Source organism: Halichoerus grypus, chromosome 2 (assembly GCF_964656455.1).
Source record: "Halichoerus grypus chromosome 2, mHalGry1.hap1.1, whole genome shotgun sequence".
NCBI classification, from domain to species: Eukaryota; Metazoa; Chordata; class Mammalia; order Carnivora; family Phocidae; genus Halichoerus; species Halichoerus grypus.
Genome location: NC_135713.1, coordinates 168,449,657 through 168,475,784, shown reverse-complemented (window position 1 = coordinate 168,475,784; position 26,128 = coordinate 168,449,657). Strand labels below are relative to the sequence as shown.

At 39.7% G+C, this 26,128-nt stretch overlaps 1 protein-coding gene across 8 annotated transcripts in view; it reads right to left on the bottom strand.

Moving 5' to 3' along the window:
- The window catches only part of NF1 (neurofibromin 1), a 282,567-nt gene extending 256,834 nt beyond the window's left edge, over positions 1 to 25,733 (bottom strand). For 6 of the 8 annotated variants that reach the window (XR_013446092.1, XM_078068150.1, XM_078068153.1 and 3 more), the window contains exon 1: positions 25,318 to 25,731. Coding sequence is in view for 7 of the 8 variants with exons in the window: in XM_078068150.1 (XP_077924276.1) it covers positions 25,318 to 25,377 (60 nt within the window). In the remaining variant the exon portion in view is untranslated. Of the gene's footprint in view, positions 1 to 25,317 lie in introns of all 8 variants that reach the window. The other 2 variants (XM_078068156.1, XM_078068155.1) reach the window with 2 other exon arrangements.
- Positions 25,734 to 26,128: the final 395 nt, after the last annotated feature.

Genomic DNA, 26,128 nt, shown 5'->3' with positions numbered 1-26,128 from the left:
ACTGCATACAGTACCATTCCTCTAATATAATTATCTTTATTTTAAAATTGTGATGAATTTCACTAAAACTACTGATCCAAGAACTTCAAACATTAAATATTTTTTAAAAAGCCAAATGCCTAGGCTTCGCCAGCCTAATCTTAAAGGGGGGATACTTCCCCTACCTTAGGCAAATTTGGCCTGATTCTGACCCTCAATTATTGGGAGGTAAATGACTCCTTTGAAATCTCATGCTCTATCTTTAAAAGAAATTCAATTTTGCATTCTATTCCATAATATAGCTATATTTGTTTAAATTTTAAAATCTCTGGGGTGCCTGGGTGACTCAGTTGGTTAAGCATCCAACTCTTGGTTTCGGCTAAGGTCATAATCTCGGGGTTGTGAGATCCTGCTCTGCACTGGGTTCTGCACTCAGCACACAGTCTGCTTGAGATTCTCTCTCCTTCTCCCTCTGCCCCCCCCATGGTATAAATAAATGAATGAATAAATAATCTTTTAAATTAATAAATTTTAAAATCCTTTTCCAGGGCACCTGAGTGGCTCAGTCGGTTAAGCGTCTGCCTTTGGCTCAAGTCATGATCTCGGGGTCCTGGGATGGAGCCCCACATCGGGCTCCCTGCTCAGCAGGGAGTCTTCTTCTCCCTCTGCCCTCCACCCCCTGCTCGTGCTCTCCCTCACTCTCCCTCTGTGTCTCTCATATAAATAAATAAAAAATCTTAAAACAAAATAAAATAAAATCCTTTCCCAAAAACAATTTAAGTAAAATCATGTTCCAAAAAGACTGCCCAAAGTATGCTTAAGTGTTGGAGCCTAGCACACCAACTCAGACTCAGATTACACATGCCTAAGCATGAGAAACAGGGCATGCAGTTTATGTACAGTTTACAGTATTGAATATTAATTCCCACATCTGAAACCCAAAGGGGAAAGAAGAAAAAAAAAATCAAAAATCACTATCAAAACCAAACACAGGAAGTTGGTAAAAGCAAAATAGATTTTCAAAGTATGTAAGTTATTTGGGAAATTGCTACTGACAAACTTTGAATATTGGACCATATTTTTAAAAGAATAGCATTGTTATCAATGTTACATTTCCTGACTTCTGTAATTATACTGTAGTTAAAAGAGGCCCTTCCTTATTCTTTTTTTTTTTTAATTTTTTTATTAACATATAATGTATTATTTGTTTCAGGGGTACAGGTCTATGATTCATCAGTCTTACACAATTCACAGTGCTCACCATAGCACATATCCTCCCCAATGTCCATCACCCAGCCACCCATCCCTCCCACCCCCTCCACCACTCCAGCAACCCTCAGTTTGTTTCCTGAGATTAAGAGTCTCTTATGGTTTGTCTCCCTCTCTGGTTTCGTCTTGTTTCATTTTTCCCTCCCTTCCCGTATGATCCTCTGTCTTGTTTCTCAAATTCCTCATTTCAGTGAGATCATATGATACTTGTCGTTCTCTGATTGACTTACTTCGCTTAACATAATACCCTCTAGTTCCATCCACGTCGTTGCAAATGGCAAGATTTCATTTTTTGATGGCTGCATAATATTCCATTGTATATATATATACACACCAAATCTTCTTTATCCATTCATCTGTTGATGGACATCTAGGCTCTTTCCATAGTTTGGCTATTGTGGACATTGCTGCTATAAACATCAGGGTGCATGTGCCCCTTCGGATCACTACATTTGTATCTTTGGGGTAAATACCCAGTAGTGCAATTGCTGGGTCGTGGGGTAGCTCTATTTTCAACTTTTAGAGGAACCTCCCTACTATTTTCCAGAGTGGCTGCACCAGCTTGCATTCCCACCAACTGTGTAGGAGGGTTCCCCTTTCTCCGCATCCTCACCAACATCTGTCGTTTCCTGACTTGTTAATTTTAGCCATTCTGACTGGTGTAAGGTGGTATCTCATTGTGGTTTTGATTTGTATTTCCCTGATGCCAAGTGATGTTGAGCATTGGCCCTTCCTTATTCTTGAGACACACTGAAGTATTCAAGAATAAAGGAACATGATGCCTACAACTAACTTGTTAAATGCCTTTATACACACATGTGCCACACACAGGCACAAAAAGAGAAAGAGGGGTGGCTCAGTCGGTTAAGCCTCTGCCTTCAGGTCCGGTCATGATCCTGCGGTCCTGGGATCGAGCCCTGCATCGGGCTCAGCAGGAAGCCTGCTTCTCCCTCTCCCTCTGCCTGCCGTTCCCTCTGCTTGTGCTGTCAAATAAATAATTAAAATCTTAAAAAGAGAGAGAAAGAAAGAGAAAAGGAGTAATAAAACATGCTTTGGTGTTTACCTACCAAAATAGTCTGCCTCCAGGTCATCATTTTAGTTAATATTTAAATTATACTCAATTATAAAAATTATCTTCCAATACAATTCTTTAAAGAATCGACCAAACTTCTGAATCATCCCTTTTTATAATTATGTGAAGAAACAAGGCAATTGATGTTAAAAATGAAAATGGACATCCAAATAGTAGAATCCAAAGAGGCACAGCCAAATGTTTATAATGTTTACCTCTGGGATTCAACTTTTAAGAAACATATTAACAAAATAATCTAGCACAATGCACAAATTGTAAGTTTTAATAAATTAATAATTACAGAAGAAAAGTCAGCAGTGAACATTCCAATCCAGGCTTCACCTCCTTCCTGAAGCTGAGAAAACAATTTTTTTTTTAAGATTTTATTTATTTATTTGAGAGAGAGCACAAGCAGGGGAAGTGGCAGAAGGAGAAGAAGCAGGGAGACAGATGTGGGCCTCGATCCCAGGAGCATCATGACTTGAGCCAAAAGCAGATGCTAAACTGACTGAGCTACCCAGGCACTCCGAGAAAACAATTTCTGAATGGCAAAGATTCTACCAGCTAGCTGTAACATGACATTTAAAACAATCCTAAACTCATCCCAGGGAAGGAAGAGGCTATTCAAATAACAGAGTTCAAGCACCTGCCACTGTGCTTAGTTTACAACTTAGTTCAAGACAGAAGCCTAAGCTATTTAATCATGTACCAATGGCCTTTTACTATCAGGCTGAATGAAAGAAAATTTCATTCATAAAAAAAAGATACAGATCAAAATAAACTTGGAATCACCATGAAGAGGAAAAAGCCAATAGAAATTTACCTTCCAGGCTTAATTCCTATTAACTTCACATGGAAATGACCCATTAGTCTACTTTTAACCATTTCCTCCCCATGCCAAAATGATTTCATTATGGTCAGAGAAAAAAAATCCATTGATATTACAAAATATATACTTTACCTAATACACTAATCTTCAACTGAAAACTAATATGCAAATGAATTTATAGAGGTGGAAATGCTCTTTTGGTCCATAAACAGACAACAATTCAGGAGCACACGACAACTGAAATTAGGTATTTTAGCCAATAGTTCCTCTTCAAAATAATACAAGAACTCATTTCACAGCAAAAATAGTACAGGAATGGACTTGTGAACCTTGGAATTCATTGGTCTTACCACATACCGTATCACTTGGATGCAGCTGATCTAACAGACTAATAGAATGGCCTGCTGAAGACTCAGTTACAGTGCTGGTTTAAGACCAAATCCTCGGGGCACCTGGGTGGCTCAGGTGGTTAAGTGTCTGACTTTGGCCCAGACCCTGATCTCAGGGTCCTGGGATTGAGCCCCATGTCAGGCTCCGCGCTCAGCAGGGTGTCTGCTTGTCCTTCTCCTTCTGCCCCTCCCTCTGCTCGTGCTCACTCACTCTCAAATGGATAATAAAAAAAAAAAATCCTCAAGCATATGCTTTCAATCAATAACCAATATACAACGCTGCTTTTCCATGGTCAGAATACATGTGTCTAACAGTCAAGAGGTGTAAGTGGAAGTGGTTTCTCTCGCCATCTTCCCTAAAAACACCATGAGCAAAATTTTTGCTTCCAGTGCCTACAACTTTGGTGTCTGCTGGTTTTGAGGCCTGGGTTCCCAAGGAAAGAATGATCCCACTGGGTTCCAACTAAGCTGGAAGTTGAAAGTACTTCATGATCACACAGGCTCTTCTGGGCCATTAAATCAAGATTTCTCAATCTCAGCACTAAAACTGACATTTTGGACTGCATAATTCTTTGCTTTTGGGGGCTATTCTGTGCATCAGAGCATGCTTGGCAGCACCCCTGACCTCTACCAACTAGATGCCAGTAACATCACTCTCCTAAGTCATGTGAATTGAAAATATCTCTAGACATTCCCAAATGTTCCCTGGGAGGCAAAACTGCCCTCAGCTGAGAACCCTGCACTAAATCAACAGGCAAAGAGAGGGGTCATTCTAATAGGTGGTGTAATTCATCTGGATTACTTAAGAGATCCTGGACTACAACTACATAAGGGAGACAGGCAAGACTGTCTGGAACTCCAAGGATTCTCTGAAATGTATCTTATCCATGTATAATAGTAAAAGTTAATGGAAATACACACAAAGCAGAACCACTGAGGACTTATATTTTTCCCTAATGAAGGTTTGGATTTCCCCACCAGCTGAGGTCCTGAACGAGGACAAAGGAAACATGGAACGGGCAGTAGAACAAAGTAATTATAAAGATGAACTACAATCTCTCAACTAGTTAACAAAAGGAAGGTCTACAGCATTTATACATATGTTCTTCTTTGCTTACCATTCAGGATTTTACATGAGTGTATAAATGAGTTTTCTCTCTCCTCAATGTTACACAAATTTTATTAGCAAGGTTAACTTCACAATTTAGTCTTTAGGAGCAGGATATTCAGATGGGACTATGAATTTAAGAAATAATTAAAAATAGCCTAAAAATGGATAGTGTGAATGTCACCCAGAAATGGATACAGTAAATATTGGGGCTTTGTGGGGCTCCTGGGTGGCTCAGTTGGTTAAGCATCTGCCTTCAGCTCAGGTCATTATCCCGGAGTCCTGGGATCAAGCCCCACGTTGGGCTCCCTGCTCAGTGGGGAGCCTGCTTCTCCATCTCCCTCTGCCTGCCACCTGCCTGCTTGTGCGTGCACTCTGTCAAACAGATAAATAAAATCTTTAAAAAAAATACTGGGACTTCGTTCCCTATTTTGGTAAAAGGGTAAGGATGTATTCATTTTTTACAAAGAAGACTTCAACTTCTTAGTCAAAAGCATGAGTGTCTTCTGCAAATATCCAATAAAGGCAGGTATGGCTACTGAGTAGCCAAAGGGGTGGACTGTGCCCACTGCTAAGGGGCTGTCTCTCATCTTCACATCCACCCTTCTGTACTGTGTTTTCTAATGGTGGGTCACTATGCAAACTACATTTCTCCTTTGCCAGCTGGCTCCTCATTAAGGCTCTGCCAAGGGGACGCTAAAGAGATACTGTACGACTAGAGGAGGACAAAGGACTTTATTCTTCCTGTTTGCTTCTTGTTCCTGTCAGCATCACACCAGCTGCATTCTTCTTTGCAATCTAACAACAGAAAGAACCCTTACATTTATCACAGTTTCTACAGATCAAGCAGAGAACTAGATTATCAAATATGTTGACTTTCGTGAGGTACAATCAAAATTGTCCTAAAAAAAACAAAAAAGCTATAGCCTCACTAAAAACAATGATCAACAACAAAAATCAATGTATTTCTATATATTAGCAATAATCAGAAATTGAAATCAAAACTAATACCTGTTAAAATGGCAATATTCCCAAAACTGATATACAGATTCATCACAATCCTTATCAAAATAGGCTTTTTAAAATAGAAATTGACAAACTGATCCTAAATTGTACATGGATATGCAAAGGATCTACACTAGCTAAAACATTCTTGAGAAAGCAAAACAAAGTTGAAGGATTTACAATGCCTGATTCCAAATTTTACTATAAGGATTCATTAATCAACACCATGTGGACTGACAAAACAACAGCCATATAGAATCACACCGAGTACAAAAATTAACTAAAAGTGAGTCATCATAGACCTAAGTGTAAAATCTAAAATAATAAAATTTCTAGAAGGAAACATAAGAGAAAAATCTTTGTGACCTTGAGTTAGACAAAAGCTTCTTATATATACCATCAAAAACATGATACTTTTCTTTTTTAGAAAAACTGATAACTTGGACTTCAGCAAAACAAGAACATCTGTTCTCAAAAGATTTTGAAAAGAAAACAAAAAAGCCAGAACCAGGAGAAAATATTTGCAAATCACATAGCTCATAAAGGACTTGTATTCAGCATATACTATAAGGTCTCAAAACTCAGTAATAAAAAACCCCAATTTTTTTTTTTTAAATGGGCAAAAGATTTGAATATACACTTCATCAAAGAAAATATTAAGACAGTAAATAAGCACATGAAAAGATGCTCACTATCATTAGTCATTAGGGAAATGCAAATCAAAACCATAATGATATACCACTTCACAGCAACTGGGATGGCTATAACTGAAAAAATATTTAAGGAAAATAAATGTTGGCAAGGATATGGAGCAACTGGAATTCTCCTATACCACTGTAAAATGGTATAATCACTTTGGAAAATAAAGATTGGCAGCTTCTGAAAAAGTTAAACACACACCCACCATATGATCCAACCATTCTATTCCTTCACATTTACTCAAGAGAAATGAAAGTAATATATCCACACAAAGTTGTGCACATGAACCTTCAAGACAGCTTTATTTGTAATAGCTAAAAACTGGAGCAACCCAAGTATCTATTGAGAGATGAATGAATAAACAATTTGTGATATAGCCATTGAGCAAAACAGCTCAGTCGTTGCCTAGGGATGGGATGTATGAACGGACTATGGGGGCTGGAGAAAACTTTGTAGGCAATATAGATTACATTATCTTGACTTTGGTGATGTTATTACAGACTTATATCAAATTGTACACTTTAAATATGTGCAGTTCATTTATTGTGTGGCAATTTACCATAATAAAGCTGTAGAAATACTATTCTAGAATAATAAAAAATATAATTCCCAAAAAGTTCTAATAAAGCTTCTAAGGGGTGGGGAAAAAGAGGCAATATGTTTGATATTTATTCATACTGGTTGTATACTTAACTCATATTAACACCCAACTGGGTGCTCTTCATTATTTTCTATAGTTTTACCCTCCCACTTGAGCCATTTCTCTTCTGCCTGAAGAACTTCCTTTAGTAATTCTTACAGAGCAGATTCACTGCTGATTAATTCTCTCAGCTTCTGTTTATCTAAAAACATCTTTATTTCACCCTCATTTCTGAAGGATATTTCTGCTGGGAACAGAATTCTAACTTGGCAGTTTTTTCTTCTGACACTAAAGATGTCTTTCCATTATTTCCCAGTTTCCACAGTTGTGTTCAAAGTCAGCTATCACTTACATTATCGTTCCTTTGAAAGTAGTGTCTTTTTTTCCTTTCTGGTTGCTTTTAAGAATTTCTCTTTGTCTCTACTACTCAATAGTTCCATTAAGATATGCTTCCATTAAGATACGCTTAAGATATTTATCCTGCTTGAGGTTTGCTAAACTACTTGAATCTATGGGTTGATGTCTTTCATCAATTTTGGAAAATGTCTTACCATTATCTCTTCTAGTATTTGCTCTCACACTAATCTCTCCTCTCCAGTCTGGGTCTCTAGTTATACATTATTCAACTTTTTACTAGTGTTCCACATATCTCTTAGGTTCTGTTCCACTTTTTCCATTCTTCCTTCCTGTGTTTCAAACTGGGTATTTTCTATTGACTTGTCTAAAGGTGTTTAATTTCATCTTTAGTTATATTTAGCCTATTAAATCCAACCAATGAACAACGAAGTTTACATACAAGGGCTTCTTGTTTTTGTGGGGTTTTTGTTTTGTTTTTAAAGTATCAGGCACTGTACTAAGCCCTAGGAATACAGAAGTGAGTAAGACATAGTCTACTCACATACATAAGTAATATATATTCAATTGGCCTGTTTTCCCATTTTTTTAGAAAAATGAAGAATAGGGCAAAAGGTGGAGCAATGTCCTAGAGTCCTGCACCAAAGTTTTCTAATTAACATGTAAATGAAAGACCTTAAGCAACCAATGTTATGTTTTTGATTCTTAGAATATCCATTTAATTCCTTTCTAGGATTCCAATTCTCTATAAATATTCTCCAACTTTTCATCCATTTGTCCATCTTTTCCTACATTTTCTTTAGCATATTATAGTTATTTTAAAGTCCTTGTCTGCCAATTTGAACTAACATGGGTCTACTTCTACAGTTTCTTTTTTTTTTTCTTTTTTTTTTTTAAAGATTTTATTTATTTGACAGAGAGAGATACAGCGAGAGAGGGAACACAAGCAGGGGAAGTGGGAGAGGGAGAAGCAGGCTTCCCATGGAGCAGGGAGCCCGATGTGAGGCTCTATCCCAGGACCCCGGGATCATGACCTGAGCCGAAGGCAGACGCTTAGCGACTGAGCCACCCAGGCGCCCTATTTTTCTTCTTGATTATGAATCACAGTTTTCCACCTTTTGAATTTTTTAGAAATTGTTCACTGTATGCTGGATATTATAAATGAAAGAATCTCAGAAACTCTACAACATATCTTCCCAGGGGGAGTTCCCCATTTACTCTATTAGCCAAAAGGGATGACAGAGGCTGATCATTTTAATCCATTCAGGAATTGAACTGTCAACGCTAGGCTGCAGTTTTAGTAAGACTCAGTTCACCTCTGGTTTATCCTTTTTCTCCAGTCTGTGTCCAGAATCAGCAAATGTCAGCAATCCTCTTCTCACCTACAAAGGGCTCTTCCACCTCTGGAATTTTAATTCACCTAGTCCTATTATTTCTACACCCCTCCAATATTTTTTATAATGTGATTTTCAAAGTTCACCCAGTTTCTTTCTACTTGTTGTGGTGCTATAGATGACTATACTATGACCTCCTAAATACTGCCCATAAGCTGAAGTCTCCCTGCATGTCATACAGCAGGGATTCATAAACCCAGCTTTACATCAAAATGACTGGAGGAGATTTTTTAAACTGCAACCCATTGTCCATACCTCTAGCACTCAGATGTTCAGTGGGGCCAGGAAATCTATACTTTTAACATGAGTCTTAAGTGATCTGATAAAGCTGGCATTTCTACATAAATTAATGTGTCTGTACCAGTTGTTCCTCTGCTGCCCTCTCCTACAGCTCAATATTGATAAGGACATTTAAGAAAGAACATATACTATATCTAATAGACAATTTGATAGAGGAGTATAAAAACAAGTTAAAAGTTCAGAGTAACTAAATATTTTAAAGGAAAAAAATGTTAAAACATTTAACAGCTTTTGAAACTATATTAAGATGAAGAGGAGGAAGGACAAGAACCACTGGTTAGAATACATAGTATAATAGCAGGAGGAGATAAAAGCACAACTGTTCAATTCAATTTTCCGTCTAATTGTTCTACCAGAAAACAAAATGATCTTCACATCTGAAAAAGAGCACTGTTGAGAGCCATCAGAACTCTTAAAGCATAAAGACCCCACACACCTGTTTTATCTGAATTCAAGTCTACCTAACTAACCCAAGAGTACACATGAAAATTTAGAAACCTGATAAGGGAAACACTGTCAGTGAACTTTGAGAACTCATGAAAAATAGAAAGGTGCCAGACTGGGAATGAGAAAATGTTGCCTCAATTGTCAAAACACAGAGGTGGGTAAAGGTGAAAATATGACTTCAGGACTATGGACTGAATTTAATGTCAAAAACCAGATAATTCTAAAACTGATTATTATGCAGATGACTTTTAAGCCCTTATAGAAGGAAGCATCATTTACTAACAAGAAAGAAATTTTACTTGTATTAAGTTTACAAAGTACCTTCACATATATTATCTCATCTCATCTCATATTTTTGATTCATACAGCCCTGTGAAATAGGGGAGTAGCCTTATGTCCCCTCCACAATCCATGCTCCCTTCAAAAGATTAGGAATGTAGGGTTCAGACAGCTTGACTTGCCCAGCTTAACTCATTTCTCAGAAAGTTAGAACTCAAATTCAAGTCTTCTGATTCCTAATTGAGTACTGTTTTTATATCACAAGCTCTTAAAGTCAATATAAGAATAAGTCAGGCTGAAATAATAACTACGGTTGCTTCAAAATGGAGAAGTGCTGAGCAAGAAATGAGTAGGAGTATGGATGAAAAAAACTGAGTAGAGGCTGGGTAATGGGCACATGGAGATTCATTTACAATCATCTCTCTACTTTTGTGTATGTTTGAAACTTTTCATAATAAAACTTTAAAAAAAAAAAACACACAAATGGGTGCCTGGATGGCTCAGTTGGTTAAACGTCTGCCTTCGGCCCAGATCACAATTCCAGGGTCCTGGCATCAAGTCATGCATCAGGCTCCCTGCGCAGTGGGGAGTCTACTTCTCCCTCTCCCTCTGCCCCCTTCCCACTGCTCGTGCATGTGTGTGCTCTCTCTCAAATAAATAAAATCTTAAAAAAATAAAATAAAGCACACTTGCACACATATGCCAATTAATATTTGCTGATGGGTTTACTACACTAATCAAATGAATACCAAAAATATAGTGTACCTGATGCTCAGCCTTTTTTAAGGCATTTATTATTATTTTTTAAAGATTTTATGTATTTATTAGAGAGAGTAGAAGCAGGGGGAGTGGCAGGCAGAGGAAGAGGGAGAAGCAGGCTCCCTGCTTTGCAGGGAGCCTGATATGGGGCTCAAATCCAGGACCCTGAGATCATGACCTGAACTGAAAGCAGACGCTTAACCGACTAAGCCACCCAGGTGCCCCCATTTTTTTAAACGTCACAAAACACCCTCATATACAAGAATACTGAGAAAAAGGATGAAAAATGGTATGCCTGAGTACTGACGACCATTGTACCATTTATGACAACATGAATGGACCTAAAAGGGTATTAAGCAAAGTGAAGTCAGTCAGACTGAGAAAAACAAATACTGTATGATTCCACTTACATGTGGAATCTAAAAAACAAAACAAGGGGCGCCTGGGTGGCTCAGTCGTTGGGCGTCTGCCTTTGGCTCAGGTCATAATCCCAGGGTTCTGGGATCGAGCCCCACATCGGGCTCCCTGCTCTGCGGGAAGCCTGCTTCTCCCTCTCCTACTCCCCCTGCTTGTGTTCCCTCTCTCGCTGTGTCTCTCTCTCTGTCAAATAAATAAATAAATAAAATCTTTAAAAATAAATAAATAAAATTTTTTAAAAATAAAATAAAAAACAAATTAACAAACAAAACAGAAACAGAGAACGAACTGGTGATTGCCAGAGGGGAGTGGAGTAAGAGGATGGGTAAAATAGGTGAAGGGGATTGAAAGGTACATACTTCTAGTTACAAAATAAGTCATGGGGATATAAAGTACAGCATAGGGAATATAGTCAATAATACTGAAATAACTATGTATGATGACAGATGATGACTAGACTTATGGTGATCACTTCATAATGTACGTAAATGTCAAATAAGTATGTTATACATCTGAAACTAATATAATATTGTATGTCAACTATACCTAAATTAAAAAAAATAACCTTGTCACAGTCACCTACAACTTTCTAGATATTTTCCCCCATCATCAAAACAATTTGGCTCCCGGCTCAGTCACTCCTCTGCCTCAAATCCATCATCATCCAGTATCATCTAGGTTTGTGTTACCTGATAAAATATAGGACTTCCAATTAAATTTGAATTTCAAATAAACATGAATAATTCTTTTTAGTATAAGTATGTCCCATCAATATTTGGGACATACTTATACTAAATTTATCCATTATTTATTTGAAATTCAAATTTCTTTTTTAAAGATTTTATTATTTATTTATTTTAGCAGGGGCGGGCACCTGGGTGGCTCAGTTGGTTAAGCAACCAACTTGATTTCAGCTCAGGTCATGATCTCAGGGTTGTGAGATCAAGCCCCACATTGGGCTCTGCACTGAGCATGGAGCCTGCTTAGGATTCTCTCTCTCTCTAGAGAGAGTGCATGTGCAAGTGGGAGCGGGGGGGGGGGGGGAAGAGGGAAAGAGCGAGCCAGAGAATCTTAAGCAGGCTCCGCGCTGAGCATGGAGCCGAACATGGGGCTGGATCTGACCACCCTGAGATCACAAACTGAGCCAAAACCAAGAGTTGGACACTTAACAGACTGAGCTACCCAGGTGCCCCTGAAATTCACATTTAACTAGACATCCTATTTGCTAAATCTGGCAACTCTAATCTAGGTGACTTCAATATCAAGGTGGACCACCTATCCAACATCTGATCTTTAACCTTTCTTGATCTTAATTTTAGTGACTATGACCATAACAAAGATAATGGTCTCCAAATTCAGCTGAGTCCTTAATAATGTCCTGTATTGCTAAGTGTCCTTAAACTGCACCCATTCTCATTGACTCCAACAACTATGATAAACCCATTCTTTCCTTCTCTACCATCTCAGTCTCTAATTCCACTACCTGAATTTAAGATCCCTATTTTCTTCTACCTCCTGTGGTACCTCATAAAATCATTTCCCTTTATTATATTCTTCAATCTCCCTCATGTAAGGATAAGGCATTAGATGAAATATTTGCCCAAAGCCTTCAAAAGAGAGTTTAAACATTTTTGTATAGCATACAAGACCCTACAAGATTGATAATACAGTTCAGGCTTCATTTTCCCTGACAAGCTCTCCCTGACTGCCCAGTCTAAATTCGCTCCTCAGGGGTGCCTGGCTGGCTCAGTGGGTACAGCATCTGACTCCTGATCTCAGGGTTGTGAGTTCAGGCCCCACATTGGGGCATTGAACCTATTAACTAACTAAATAAATAAATAAATAAATAAATAATAAATAGTAAAGTAAATTAAGTGCTCTTCTTACATGCACCCATTATACACTATGCATCTATCAAAATATTTACCGTAATTTTCTTATTGTCTTTCTTCCTTATCAGACTTTAGGTACCTTGAGAGCAAGAGCCATATCTTGTCTTTATTACCCCAGCATTTACCACAATGCTCAGCATGTATCACAAAAACACTTAAATGTTTCCTGATATGACAGATGAGGCTCAATTTGAGTATTTAATAATTACTATTTTAACTAATGGAATGGATTACCTTGAGATGTAGTATCTCTGGTCACCCAGAGGGCAAAATAAGATTACATAACATAATATTATTTGTAACAGATAAGAAAAGATAAAGGATTTAACCTAATGTCTTTAATGAGACTGGCTAAACTTTGTACAGTGCAACCACATAACCATCCTTGAAAACTCTAAAATCAATAGACCCATCAAGGAGATTGCGCTTGTACTCAGGTCATGGTCCCCCTATCACCTAGATAGCTGAAGGTACCGTAACAAGCCCTTATATTTTAATCTTATATTCATTTCATTCAAATCCTACTTCTATGTTAACCTTACACTGCTAGAAACTGAGATTATAACTTTGTACACTAATATATTCTAATCATATTTTATAAAGTAATATTTCCTTTGTTACTGCTTGTTTTTCTGATTATAAACATGTTCGATGTAGAAAATTCTAAAATATTAAAAAAAATTAAAATTACTTAAAATTTTTATTTATTTATTTTTTTTCTAGATTTTTTATTCATTTATTTGAGAGAGAGAGAATGAGAGAGAGCGAGTACATGAGAGGGGGGAGGGTCAGAGGGAGAAGCAGACTCCCTGCCAAGCAGGGAGCCCGATGCGGGACTCGATCCAGGGACTCCAGGATCATGACCTGAGCCGAAGGCAGTCGCTTAACCAACTGAGCCACCCAGGCGCCCAAAATTTTTAAATACTGTAAAAGAGGGCGCCCGGGTGGCTCAGATGGTTAAGCGTCTGCCTTCGGCTCAGGTCATGATCGATCCCAGCGCCCTGGGATCGAGTCCCGCATCGGGCTCCCTGCTCCTTGGGAGCCTGCTTCTCCCTCGGCCTCTCTCTCTCTCTCTCATGAATAAATAAAATCTTAAAAAAAAAAGAAAAAAAAAACACTGTAAAAGAAAATGTAATCAAACGGGCAAATGTTCACATTATGTTGGTATGTTAAAAGAGCAGATTATAGGGCGCCTGGGTGGCTCAGTCGGTTAAGCATCTGCCTTCGCTCAGGTCACGATCCCTCGAGTCCTGCATCAGGCTCCTTGCTTAGTGGGGAGTCTGCTTCTCCCTCTACCCCCCGCCCCTGCTCGTGATCTCTCTCTCTCTCTCTAATAAATAAAATCTTTAAAAAAAGAGATTATAAAACAATGTATCTCATTCAATTCCAACAACCTAACAACAGTAGCTAACATTTATTGAGCTCCTTCCATGTGCAAGAACCCATGCAACATGCTTTACACATATTTCCTAATTTAAATCTCACAACCATCTCTGAAAATTAGATACTTTTATTGACTATTTTACAAGTGAAGAAACTGAAGCTTGAATAAGTTAAGTAAACTGGCCAAGGGCTAGGAAACAGTGGCAAAGCAGAGACCAAGAATTCAAACCCAGACAGTCTGATTTCAGAATCAGCACATTTAATTATATACCAAAATTTTAACTGTGGTTCTCTCTGCAGTGTGGTATTATAAATGACTTTTATTCATTTTGTCTGTGTGTGATTTACTGAATTTCTACAATGAACATGAATTACTACTGTATTTTTTTTTTAAATAAATGTCCAAATAGAGGTTGGACAATCATCTGTCAAGGATACTGCAGAAGTGGATTTAAATAATCTCAGATTCCTTCTAACTAAGGATCTGTGACTAATCAATTAGTGACTGGAATGATTTTTTTCAGAGGACTGGCTCTAAAATATAAAACAAAAATTAATCCGTTTTAAGAATTATAAAAGTTTTAATGACCTCACTGATACGAGGAATTCTTAATCTCAGGAAACAAACTGAGGGTTGCTGGAGTGGGGGGTGGGGTGGGAGGGATGGGGTGACTGAGTGATGGACACTGGGGAGGGTATGTGCTCTGGTAAGCGCTGTGAATTGTACAAGACTGTTGAATCTCAGATCTATACCTATGAAACAAATAATGCAATACATGTTAAGAAAGAAAAAAAGAAGAAGAAGAATGTAGCAGGAGGGGAAGAATGAAGGGGGGGAATCGGAGGGGGAGAAGAACCATGAGAGACGATGGACTCTGAAAAACAAACTGAGGGTTCTAGAGGGGAGGGGGGTGGGAGGATGGGTTAGCCTGGTGATGGGTATTGAGGAGGGCAAGTTCTGCATGGAGCACTGGGTGTTATGCACAAACAATGAATCATGGAACACTATATCTAAAACTAATGATGTAATGTATGGGGATTAACATAACAATAAAAAAAATTTTTAAAAAAAGAATTATAAAAGTTTTAGACTGTCAGATCCTATTTCTCCTGTTTTACAGATAATGAAACAACTCAGAATTTAGATTTACATATCACAAGGTAGTTGAGTCAGGGCAGAAACCAAAGCACAGGTCTTCATTGATCTTTGTTGCCAACATTTGACCAAAACAAAACCTCCTACTTCTTCCATTCTCTACTTGCAAATTCAGTTATCAGAGGCCAAAACTGAAACATAACAAGAAATACAAATGCTCCCCCCCACCCCACTTCAGTCCATTACCCAAAAGGAAGACCTGCCTGGAGTATAAAAAAAACATTTTCCCAGCCCTGAGCTGAGATTGATGGTGAAAAGATATTCCAAAAGTCAGGATGGATGGTTTTGGGGGGGGGAAGGGGGAAGGAGCGCAGGGCTGAAAACATATATAACAAGTAAAAAAAGAAAGAAAAAAAAAAAACAGAAATACCCAAAAATCCAAGAGGCTAAAGCACTCAAATACTACCAAAGTTTAAAGAGTTGGCTCAAATTTAATCAAATCCTAAATGGAATGTTCTTAGAGTATGAAAACCAATTTTATGAAACTGGACAGTAAAACACCAAGATAAAAAATGAAATAAATACATAGTCTCACATTTATAATTGTACATTCCTGTTGGTATTCTAACAAATTCTATTCTCTCACCTTCTTATTCAACTCTCTTCACCTAAAAATCTGCAATGAATATAATGCAATGTTATAAAACTAAAATAAAAGGGGAACAATTTTGGGGTGCCTGAGTGACTCAGTCGGTTAAGCATCTGACTTTTGATCTTGGCACAGGTCATGATCTCAGGGTTGTGAGATCGACCCCCCCCCCAAGTCAGGCTCAGTACTCAGGGCGGAGTCTGCTTGTCCCTCTCCCTCTGCTTCTCCCCTACTCCATGCTCTCCACGCGCACGCTATCTCTCTCTGTCTCTTTCACACAAATAATTAAAATCTAAAAAAAAAGGGGGGGGGGGGACAATTTTACAACTTCTCCTAACAGCCACAGAAGCTTTGATAAGGTGAAAAGAATGATAAATAATGAAAGCAAAGATATAATGTTTAAAATGTATGTCTAGTTATGTCTATTTCTAACACATGACCAGATGTGTTAAAAGATTTCTAGATACACTCACATGAACATAAAAGGTAAAATGTTAACAACTCAACTTTGAGTGAAGAAACAATAATCATTTCTCACTTTACATATTTGTGCTATCTGTTCAAAAAATTTAGATCTTTTTTGTAAAGCTTTATTGAAAAGTTACTGCTCTAAGGATTAACACCCACACTCTAGTTTAAACTCAATTAATTACATGTCATATGATTATGGACAAGTTGCTCTGCATCTCTAGTTTCATTTTTCCTCATGCAAACTAATAGTAATACCAAACTATATAATAATATAATAATAATCAAACTATAAAGAAGGGATAGAAAAAATACTGAATATGATGATAATCACAGTAATACATTTTTATGACTTTACAGCTTCCTTTCATGTAAGATTCACACCTAAGACACTAAACAAGCCCATGATATGAGTAGGCAGGTATTATCCCCATTTTACAGATGAAAACATAAAAAACTGAAATTCAGAGAAGTGACCGGTCCAAAGCCACCCTGAAAGCTATAATAAAAAGCTGTTTTTTTTTTTACCACCTAGTTTACTGTCATCACAAGTTTGAGGTGGTTGTTTTCTCATGCCCAAATTACTATGAAGACTACCCAAGGAAAGCTGTCAACAAGTAAAGTGAAAAGGGTCACTTGAGATTCTTATGCGTGGTAATTACCCACAAGGTCACTACCTTTATACATAGTATAAAACTATGATTAAAAATAAGTTAGGTAAGGGGCGCCTGGGTGGCTCAGTTGTTGGTCGTCTGCCTTCGGCTCAGGTCATGGTCCCAGGGTCCTGGGATCGAGCCCGCCATCAGGCTCCCTGCTGCGTGGGAGGCCTGCTTCTCCCTCTCCCACTCCCGCTCCCCCTGCTTGTGTGCCCTCTCTCGCTGTGTCTCTGTCAAATAAATAAAATCTTTAAAAAAATAAGTTAGGTAAAAAACCTTTAAAATATATTCCTAAAAGTCCTGCTATTTGCTCAATTAACTTCATGCCTCTTACACTAGATATACCACCCTGCTTGGGGGATGTGAAGTGAAGGGGGAAAGGATTCATCAGGTAAAGTTAAGTAAGTTCTCTGAAATGCAATAGGATAAGACACTCAAAGCTACAAAATATGAATAGGGGCAGGCAACAGCTTGTAGACTGTAGTGGCAACCTTAAGCCAAACCAAAAGAGAGCCTACCTGTGGTTTAAAGAAAATATGCAATCCGGGAGTTTGCACCTCAAGTTATTGCTACTGCAAAGTAATCAGTGCCATTTATAGTAAAAAACATGTAAAGGTTTAGAGAATAATTCCAATTCTTCATCATAATAGGATGGGATTCCATATTAGCTTGGGGCTTTCTTGTCTCAACAGTTCTTTTGATGATAAAGTCAATGGCTCTAAAGCCACTCTCAGAGAACTAAAGAAGGTAACTCTACATCACTGGCATAGGACATCTGAAGTGGTCAGAGAGGCAGTCTACTGTGCATACCTTAAGAGACTTTAATGAGGGCACTACCAATTCCAGTTATTCATATTCTACAATGTTAAAATTTTCTTCAGCACAACCTCTCAGAGTGCTGTTTACTGAAGGCTCTGACAGTATGATACAGAATTTTACAGATTGCTGAAACTTAAATTCAGTCACTACAATGTTAAACACCTTAACTTTTCTATTCTTCAAGGTCAAAACAAACTTTGTCTCATCTTTCCCTCTCCACCTGCAAGAAAATGGGGTATTCTAAAAGATCTCAGATAAAATAAGCCAATGCTTTTATAAATAGAAGTCAATCCTCTGCAAAGAAAGAGCTTAAGATGCCCATATTCTGCTTCAGTATTGATTCTAAGCCTTTTAACAGTTTAAGCTAACCTCCCCACAAACCTCCCCTTCTACATCTATGGAATATTCTCCTCCTTAAACGTCCTTTAAAAAAAAAAAAAAGCCTTCTTATACCTCCTGTCCCTTGTCTGATACACACACACAACTCCCAATGAAGAACAGACTGAAGCTGAAGGAACACATCTACAAAATACATGTTCTTAATTAATACACTGCTCACCTTTAAAAGCATGTTGTTAAAACGCAACAATAGAGTCCATAAAGAACCCCAAAATACAAAATTTGAAGACTAAAACAAAAATGCCCCATAGCAGTCTCAGTAATCCAAAGAAAAAAGATGTAAAAATAAGGCACTACCGTATTGTAATAGATCACTAGCCTTTCCTATAAGCACAAAATTCTTCATGCTAAACACATCAAAAAATAATAATAAAATAAAAGAAGAAGAGGAAGCAGATTTAAGAACCTAATTTCCTATTGTTCAAAATGTCACATATAGGAATAGTTAAAATCAGGGGTGCCTGGGTGGCTCAGTTGGTTAAGTGTCTGCCTTCGGTTCAGATCATGACCCCAACGTCCTGGGAGTCTGCCTCTCCCTCTGTCTCTCCCCCTAGCTCGTGCTCATGCGCACTCTCTCTCTCAAATAAATAAATAAAATCTAAAAAAAAAAAAAAATCTCTTAAAAAAATAAAATAAAATATAACAATATTGCTGGCTGAATTCACACAATACCTTATGACACTTTTATATTAAACGTCCCAAACTTGAGAAGCCATATAATACATTTGCTATAAATTAGATGATAAAGCAAGAAAAATCAATTACAGACATCCACGATATGTTACATAAGGTTGCACTCAGTACCCTAAGTATTTATCAATGAATGCTACAGTGATGCATGTGTATCAGTCAAGGTACATTTCGGGGGAATATCCAGAGACCAGTCAATCTCCCTTATTTAGTGAAAACACAAAAGTCAATAAGCTGTAAAGAAAATGTGTAAATCTCACATTTACATACTGTCAGATTTTTCAAAGCGCTTTGCATTCATGATCCTATCAGACTACTGCAAAAAATTTCTTTATGTAGAAACTTACCACTAAAAGCAAGTGACAAATCCAAGACCACAAAGGTAGTTAATCAGATCTGAAACTTGATTCATAAAACATGTTAGCTCTGTGGGAAGAAATATAAATATGTGCAAGTTCCTCAAAGCTATCGCTTAAAAAAAAAAAAAAAAAACTATTCGTGATTAAAATATCATTTACCTTATAAGACCTAGGCTATTACAAACACTACATTAAAATTCAGTTATTTCCATTTAAAAGCCAAAATCACCACTCCTTTTAGCCAATCAATCTTTCAACCAGGAATCATATACAAAACATTCCATCAATGACACACTATATGCTCATAACTATGCAGGGCCCTGGGGTGACTATATGAGAATTCTACCAGAGGTTTCTTGCTTTTTAGAAAGTTTACACTCTATTTGACAAAAAGAGAAGAGCAAATACTATGCTATGTTCAATCAACCCTCCTGAGGGGAGAAACCCCAGGTGACAAGCACACCAAGAAGTGAGACTGCAGTGAGTTTAATCCGAAAAGACTTCATGGGGAAAATGAAGCTTGAAGCTTGAGCTGCACATTGATGGATAGGAATTTTAAAAGCACAGAGGAGGACGAAAGCATTCAGGCAGGGGCTGGCATCAACAAAGGCTGAGAGGCAGGAATAAGCATGATATATACAGAAGAGACTGAGCCAACCTGTCTGGGACATAGGTGCATGCTGAGGCATAATGAGAAACAGTTTGGTAAATTAAGTGGAGTCAGCTCCCAATGGACTGTTATGGCACGGGGAGATGCTATTAAAATATTAAAATCATCGAATATTTAAACTAGATAGAGAACCTTAGAGATTTTCTAGTTAATTCTTTTCTGACAGATGAGGAAAATCTAGATCCACAGAGATCTAATAATGGCTAGCGTAAGGACAGAGGTAGTAAATAGCAGAACAAAACTCAGACCCCATTTAGGAACCCCAGTTCAGTGATACGCAGCACGGTACGACAGAGAAAGCAAATCCTTCCAAGGATCGATGAGCACATCAATATATAAGGATCTGCAAGCACACATACAAGTCAGTACTGTTTTCTTAGGAATTCCAGTAGACTGGTTTCCAGAGGTAATAGAATACCACAGCGGCACTATGGTTGAGAAAAACCACTGCTTGCCAGAAGGAATCACTTTCAAGAAGGCAGCAATCCACAAGGAAAGCAGAGGCAGAAGCTAGTTTTCAGCTATAAAGGAAATGGGTGGATAAACAGTAGAGGCAGCAGGTATCTGGCAACAAAAAGAAAAAAAAAATGATCCACTGAGAGAAAGCTACAGGACCAAGTAAATGTTTGAGAAAAGAAATCTTAGTAAGCTTGAAGGCAAAAAGGAAGGCAGTCACATAAAGAAAGGTTAAATTAGATGCTACATAAGGTAAGGGGAGTGAGGGAGCATAGAGAATTGAGGACCAGTGGTAAGAAATTTTTGAAAAATATGAGTTCCAGGGATGCCTGGGTGGCTCAGTAGGTTAAGCATCTGCCTTCGGCTCAGGTCATGATCCTGGGGTCCTGGATCAAACCCCACATCGGCTTCCTGGTCAGCAGGGAGCCTGCTTCTCCCTCTCTCTCTGCCCCTGCCCCCACCACTCATGCTCGCTCGCTCTCTCTCGTTCTCAAATAAAATCTTAAAAAAAATAATTAAAAATGAGTTCCAGAATAAAGAATAAGCATTTTTTCCTCACCATAAAATACCCCTCGCCAAAAGAGTATTCATTTTCAACTACTTTTAAGGCCTTATAAAAATGGCAGACAAGGCTTTAAGAACAAGGCTAGGCTAGGAGATTTTTTTTTTTTTTTAAGATTTTATTTATTTGACAGAGAGAGAAACAGGGAGAGAGGGAACACAAGCAGGGCGAGTGGGAGAGGGAGAAGCAGGCTTCCCGCTGAGCAAGGAGCCCGATGTGGGGCTCTATACCAGGACCCTGGGCCCATGACCTGAGCCGAAGGCAGATGCTTAACCACTGAGCCACCCAGCACCCCTAGATTTTTTTTTTTAATCCAAAACAGCTTCAAAGTTTTACAAATCTATTTAGCCAATTAACATGTGGTTTATAACCTCAAAGACACTTGCCAATCATTTTTAAGATTTATTTATTTATGAGAGCATGTGCACACACATGAGGCAGGTGGAGGGGCAGAGGGAGAGGGAGATAGAATCCTCAAGCAGACTCCCCACTTGAGTGTGGAGCTTGATGTGGGGCTCGATCCCAGGACCCTGAGATCATGACCTAAGCCAAAATCAAGAGTCAGAGCTTAACCGACTAAGCCACCCAGGCGCCCCTTGCCAATCATTTTATACCGTGTGTGTTTTATACCACATATTCAAAGGGCATTCCAATTAGCATTCAATTTATAATAACTAATATGCAATGATTTTGTATCAAAAATCAGAGTTTATTCTCTAATATGCTCTTAAAAATGGGAGGGAGTGTTAAATACTGTTTTTACTTGACCATATACGGAAAATATAAATGCTTAAATGAACATATTTATGACAAATCATTTGGGGATACCTTTTTTTCCAATTTCTTAAAAAAAAAAAAAAAGGAAAAAATCTACAAATAACCACAGTTTTCTTATATGCCCTTTCAGAAACAAAGTCCTACTGGGGTGCCTGGGTGGCTCGTTCAGTTGAGCATCCGACTCTTGATTTTGGCTCAGGTCATGATCTCAGGGTCATGAGATCAAGTCCCGCATCTGGCTCTACACTCACCAGGCAGTCAGCTTGAGATTCTCTCCCTCTCCCTCTGCCCCTTCCCCAGCTCTCACTTCCTCTCTATCAAATAAATGAATCTTAAGGAAAAAAAAAAGAGAGAAACAAAGTCCTACAGAACAGGTGGGGCACACAGAGCTAAGTGGGGCATGTAACAAGATTTTCTATAATTTGTTAAGTAACCTAATAAGCCACAATTTAGAGCTACACACCTAAAATTTGCCAATTTCAAACTTACTATTCAGCACCGTAAAGGCGGGTCACAGAGAAGCAGAAGATATAACTGATACATTCATTCACCTTTCTGGCCTTCCATCTTTGCAACTGCCATTTCCCTAATCAAAGAGGTAACTACGTTTAAAATTGGTAAGAATCATTCAACTTAAGCCACAAATATTACGTTTAGGTGCAATACTAGCACATTACAGCAATTTCATTTACCACTTGGAAACAAGGACTTAAGCTCAAAACGTCAAGATGGAACACTACCACTTCTTTTAACTGAGTCTACCGCATCAAGTTGCCAAGCAATACCCATCAGAGTACAAAACGTTATCAGCAATGGCTAGCAATGCATTTCTGCTTTAATCACCTTAAATATCAGAAGGCCAACCAAAACATCAATTCAATCATAAACAGAGTTGCTACCTTTAGACTTGCACATGCTCTCTGGCTCAATATATACACATGTCTTACTTAGCTCTAATAAAAAGCAGCCTGAAGCCCTCTGGACCCAGTGAAACAAAATATAGACAATATATCCAAAACTTAAAACTTTTAGAAAGAGCTGAAACATTTAAGACTCTTATACAAATACCTCTCATTACATGTAGAGCTTTCCTTCCCCTCAGTGAAAATGTAAACTCTTCTCTCTTAACTATACTTAACGGGTTATTAAAACAAATCCTACGAGATACTTTTCAGAAAAAGTATTCCTGATTGTGCAGCATTCGATACTTTTCATACTGAGGCTCTTGTTATTATCTGCTATGTGACCTTGGAAAGTCATTTAATATATCTGTGCCTCAGTTTTCTCACTTTCCAACCTCAAGGTAAACTCTAATCTGAATTAAACATTTATTACTTCTGTAGTAAGTTAAGGTATACAAAGAAGTACTTTATATTAAACACTGAAAACCCTTATACTTTTGTATCGTAATCAGTGGGCTTTAACCTTGTCAGAGAAAAATGTGAGGAATAATTTGCCCTATGTATCTTTCTCTTAATTACAACATAAGGAATATATTTTTTAAAAAATGCTTCCGTTTAAAACTCTTATGTTCTTAATTTTTAACAGATGGTGGCGAGTTTGATCCCACAATATTCATAACAAGGCAAACAACAAAGCCTAAGGTCCTTTAACACTGGAGACCTAAAAGAAGGAACTATTTACTTGCATTACTGGGCATATAATCAAAATCATCCTTATTTTAAAATTTAGAAAACTATCTTTTTCGCATGTAGCAGATAAGCCTAGAGATCAACAGGCAAGAAGAAATAACGTTTAAAAACTGGGAAAAAATTATTTAATAAAAAAATTGGCGAACAATGATGGTGTGAATCCTTCAAATTCCTGCATCCAGATTATGCTGTCCACAAGGCTCAGCTTTGGGGTTCTTCCATGTGCTTTTTAAATCCTTTTTCAAGATTACACAGAGAAAGTCTTTTCTCTCAAGTTTTTAATCTAATGCTCTATCAATAACACAACCCAAATAAATGCAGTAACATTTTACTTCCTCAGATAGATTAGTAGCACACTTGGTTTAGATGCTTTTTGGTCTGGAAGGAGAAGAATGGGTGAGACAACTCCTGCAAGCCCCTGACAGCTTTGTAATTCTATTTTACCTCTGTAGTTTCTTCTCAATCCTGCTCCCTATTCCCAAATATCTTTCAGGTAGGTCAGAAACACTATGAGTCCCGTAAGGAAATGTTTGTGGATCCAATAAAAGTGGAGCCCTCCTCCCCACTCCATTCACCTCCCATGATCACTTTTATGATTGTATCCAGTAAACAAAATAGATTGATTCAATCTTAAACAGTTCCCTCATCACAGGGAGCCCAGGGTAGAACGCACCTGCAAAAAGCATCCCTTTAAACCATCCCCAACTACCTACAGCAACACAGAGTTAAACTAATTCCCACTGACAAAAGGCTTCGTGTGCATTCATTCTGATCAGCCCCAGGATTCAGTGTGTGAAGCTCAGGGAATAAAAAGGCACCTCCCCAAGCTATGAAACTTTTTTTTTCCACCCCAAATATTCTCAATGAAAGTTCTCTTGTCAACCAAGAGGTGAGAGTTAAAAACAACAACAAAATACTAGCAGAATTATGGGCTCCAGGACCACATCCCAGCTGTCCTTGCTCTCTGTTGTCAGGGACTCAGATGCAGTTTCCCACTTTTCCTTTCACCCTTCTCCCCTTACTCCCCAAGATTCTCACTCAAGAAAGCAAAATTCACATTCTCAGACCGCTGGCAAAATAAAGGGCGAAACTGCAATTACCAAGGAAGAAAAAAGGGAAAGATATTTCAGAAGCATAAGGGAACGAGAACCATGGTTTCTACTACAACGGCAATGTAAATGTCAGTCTTCTCTCATCAGGATATGGGGGGGACGCCCATGTGGGGTACCAAAAACATGTGCAGTGTGTGTGTGCACTTAGAGCTCTCGGGGCAGGCAGAGACAAGGGAGCAGAAAGTAAGAAAACCTGTGCTTTCCCTGCTTGCTTCTACTCTTCCCCGTCCAAGAGAGGAAGCTGAAGAAACTGGGGGAGGGGCGGGATGTTATCGTTCTCCTACTGGGGGTACACAAGACAAGCCTGGGGGTTCCTTCAGTTACCCCCAGTTCAGAGGTCCACTCAGGTAAGGGGAAACCCCTAAACGTTACCCACCTCCGTTCAAAAAAAAAAGTAAGGGGGGATAATTAAATCCAGATGGAGAGCCCCTGAAAGCGCCCCCAGGTCACTCATCCTCATTAGCAAGCGGAAGGGCTGGGATAAAGGGGATGGAGGGTCCGAGGGGTGGTCAGGGAAAAGGCCCCACCCCCCGACTTAGGAGGGAAGGGGAGCCAGAGCTACCAGCCGTCCCCTCCTTCCCCGCACCTCCCCCCTAGGCCACCCCCTCTGGTTCCCCCCTTCCTTTCCTCCAGAGCCCGAGGCAGCCGCGGGGGAGGCGGCTGCTCCTTCCTCCCCTCACCCACTCCGCCCCCACCCCCACTTCGCTCCCACCTCCCGCCCGCCACGGGCCCGTTACCTGCTCGTCGAAGCGGCTGACCACGGCCTGGACCCATTCCACCGGCCTGTGCGCGGCCATGTCCTCCCCGCGGCCGGGGGGCGGCGGAGGGACGGGCCGGCCGGCGCCCAGGGCCGGGAAGAGGGCGGGGAGCGGGGGCCGAGGTGAGGGCAGAGGCGAGGAGAGGGTCTGAGGAGTGCAGGCTCCGAACGTTCCCACGGGGGTGGGGATGGGGGGCCTGCGCCGAGCCGGGAGGGGGACAGGGGAAGGGGGCGTTGGCGAGGAGGCAGGGGGAAGGGGGGCGGGGGAGGGGGACCCGGGGAGGGGAGGGGGCCTCTTGGTCGCTCTCCCCACTAGCGCCGTCTCCCCACAGCCATCACAGTCCGAGACGCCGCCATGACACCCCACCGGAAGTGGGATCCTTTCCACGGCCCGGGGAGAGGGAGAGCGAGCGAGCTAGAGACTGAGAGCGCGGCTGGGAAAGGGGAGGGGGAAGCGAGAGGGAAGGGGGCCTGCCGCGCATGCGCCCGCGCCGGCCGGTTTCATTAATGAAAAAGCGAGTCCTCCTGGAGGTGACGTCACCTAACTCCTCCGGGCCCGGAGGCGTGCGTCCCTCTTCGCCGCTGGGTTCACCTACACTCTGGTTCTGGGTTCAGCCGGCGAGAGTCCGAGCTGACCCGGGAGCATCCGCTCGCATCCCCACCGCCACAAGAGGCTCCCCCTCCCCCGCCGGCCTCCGGGTTTGGATTGCTCCCCAGGTTGGAAGTTAGGGCGCCCTAGGGCTAGCGTTTCTCCCAGCGCGATCTCTGCCTCTTATCTGGGGAGGCTGTGC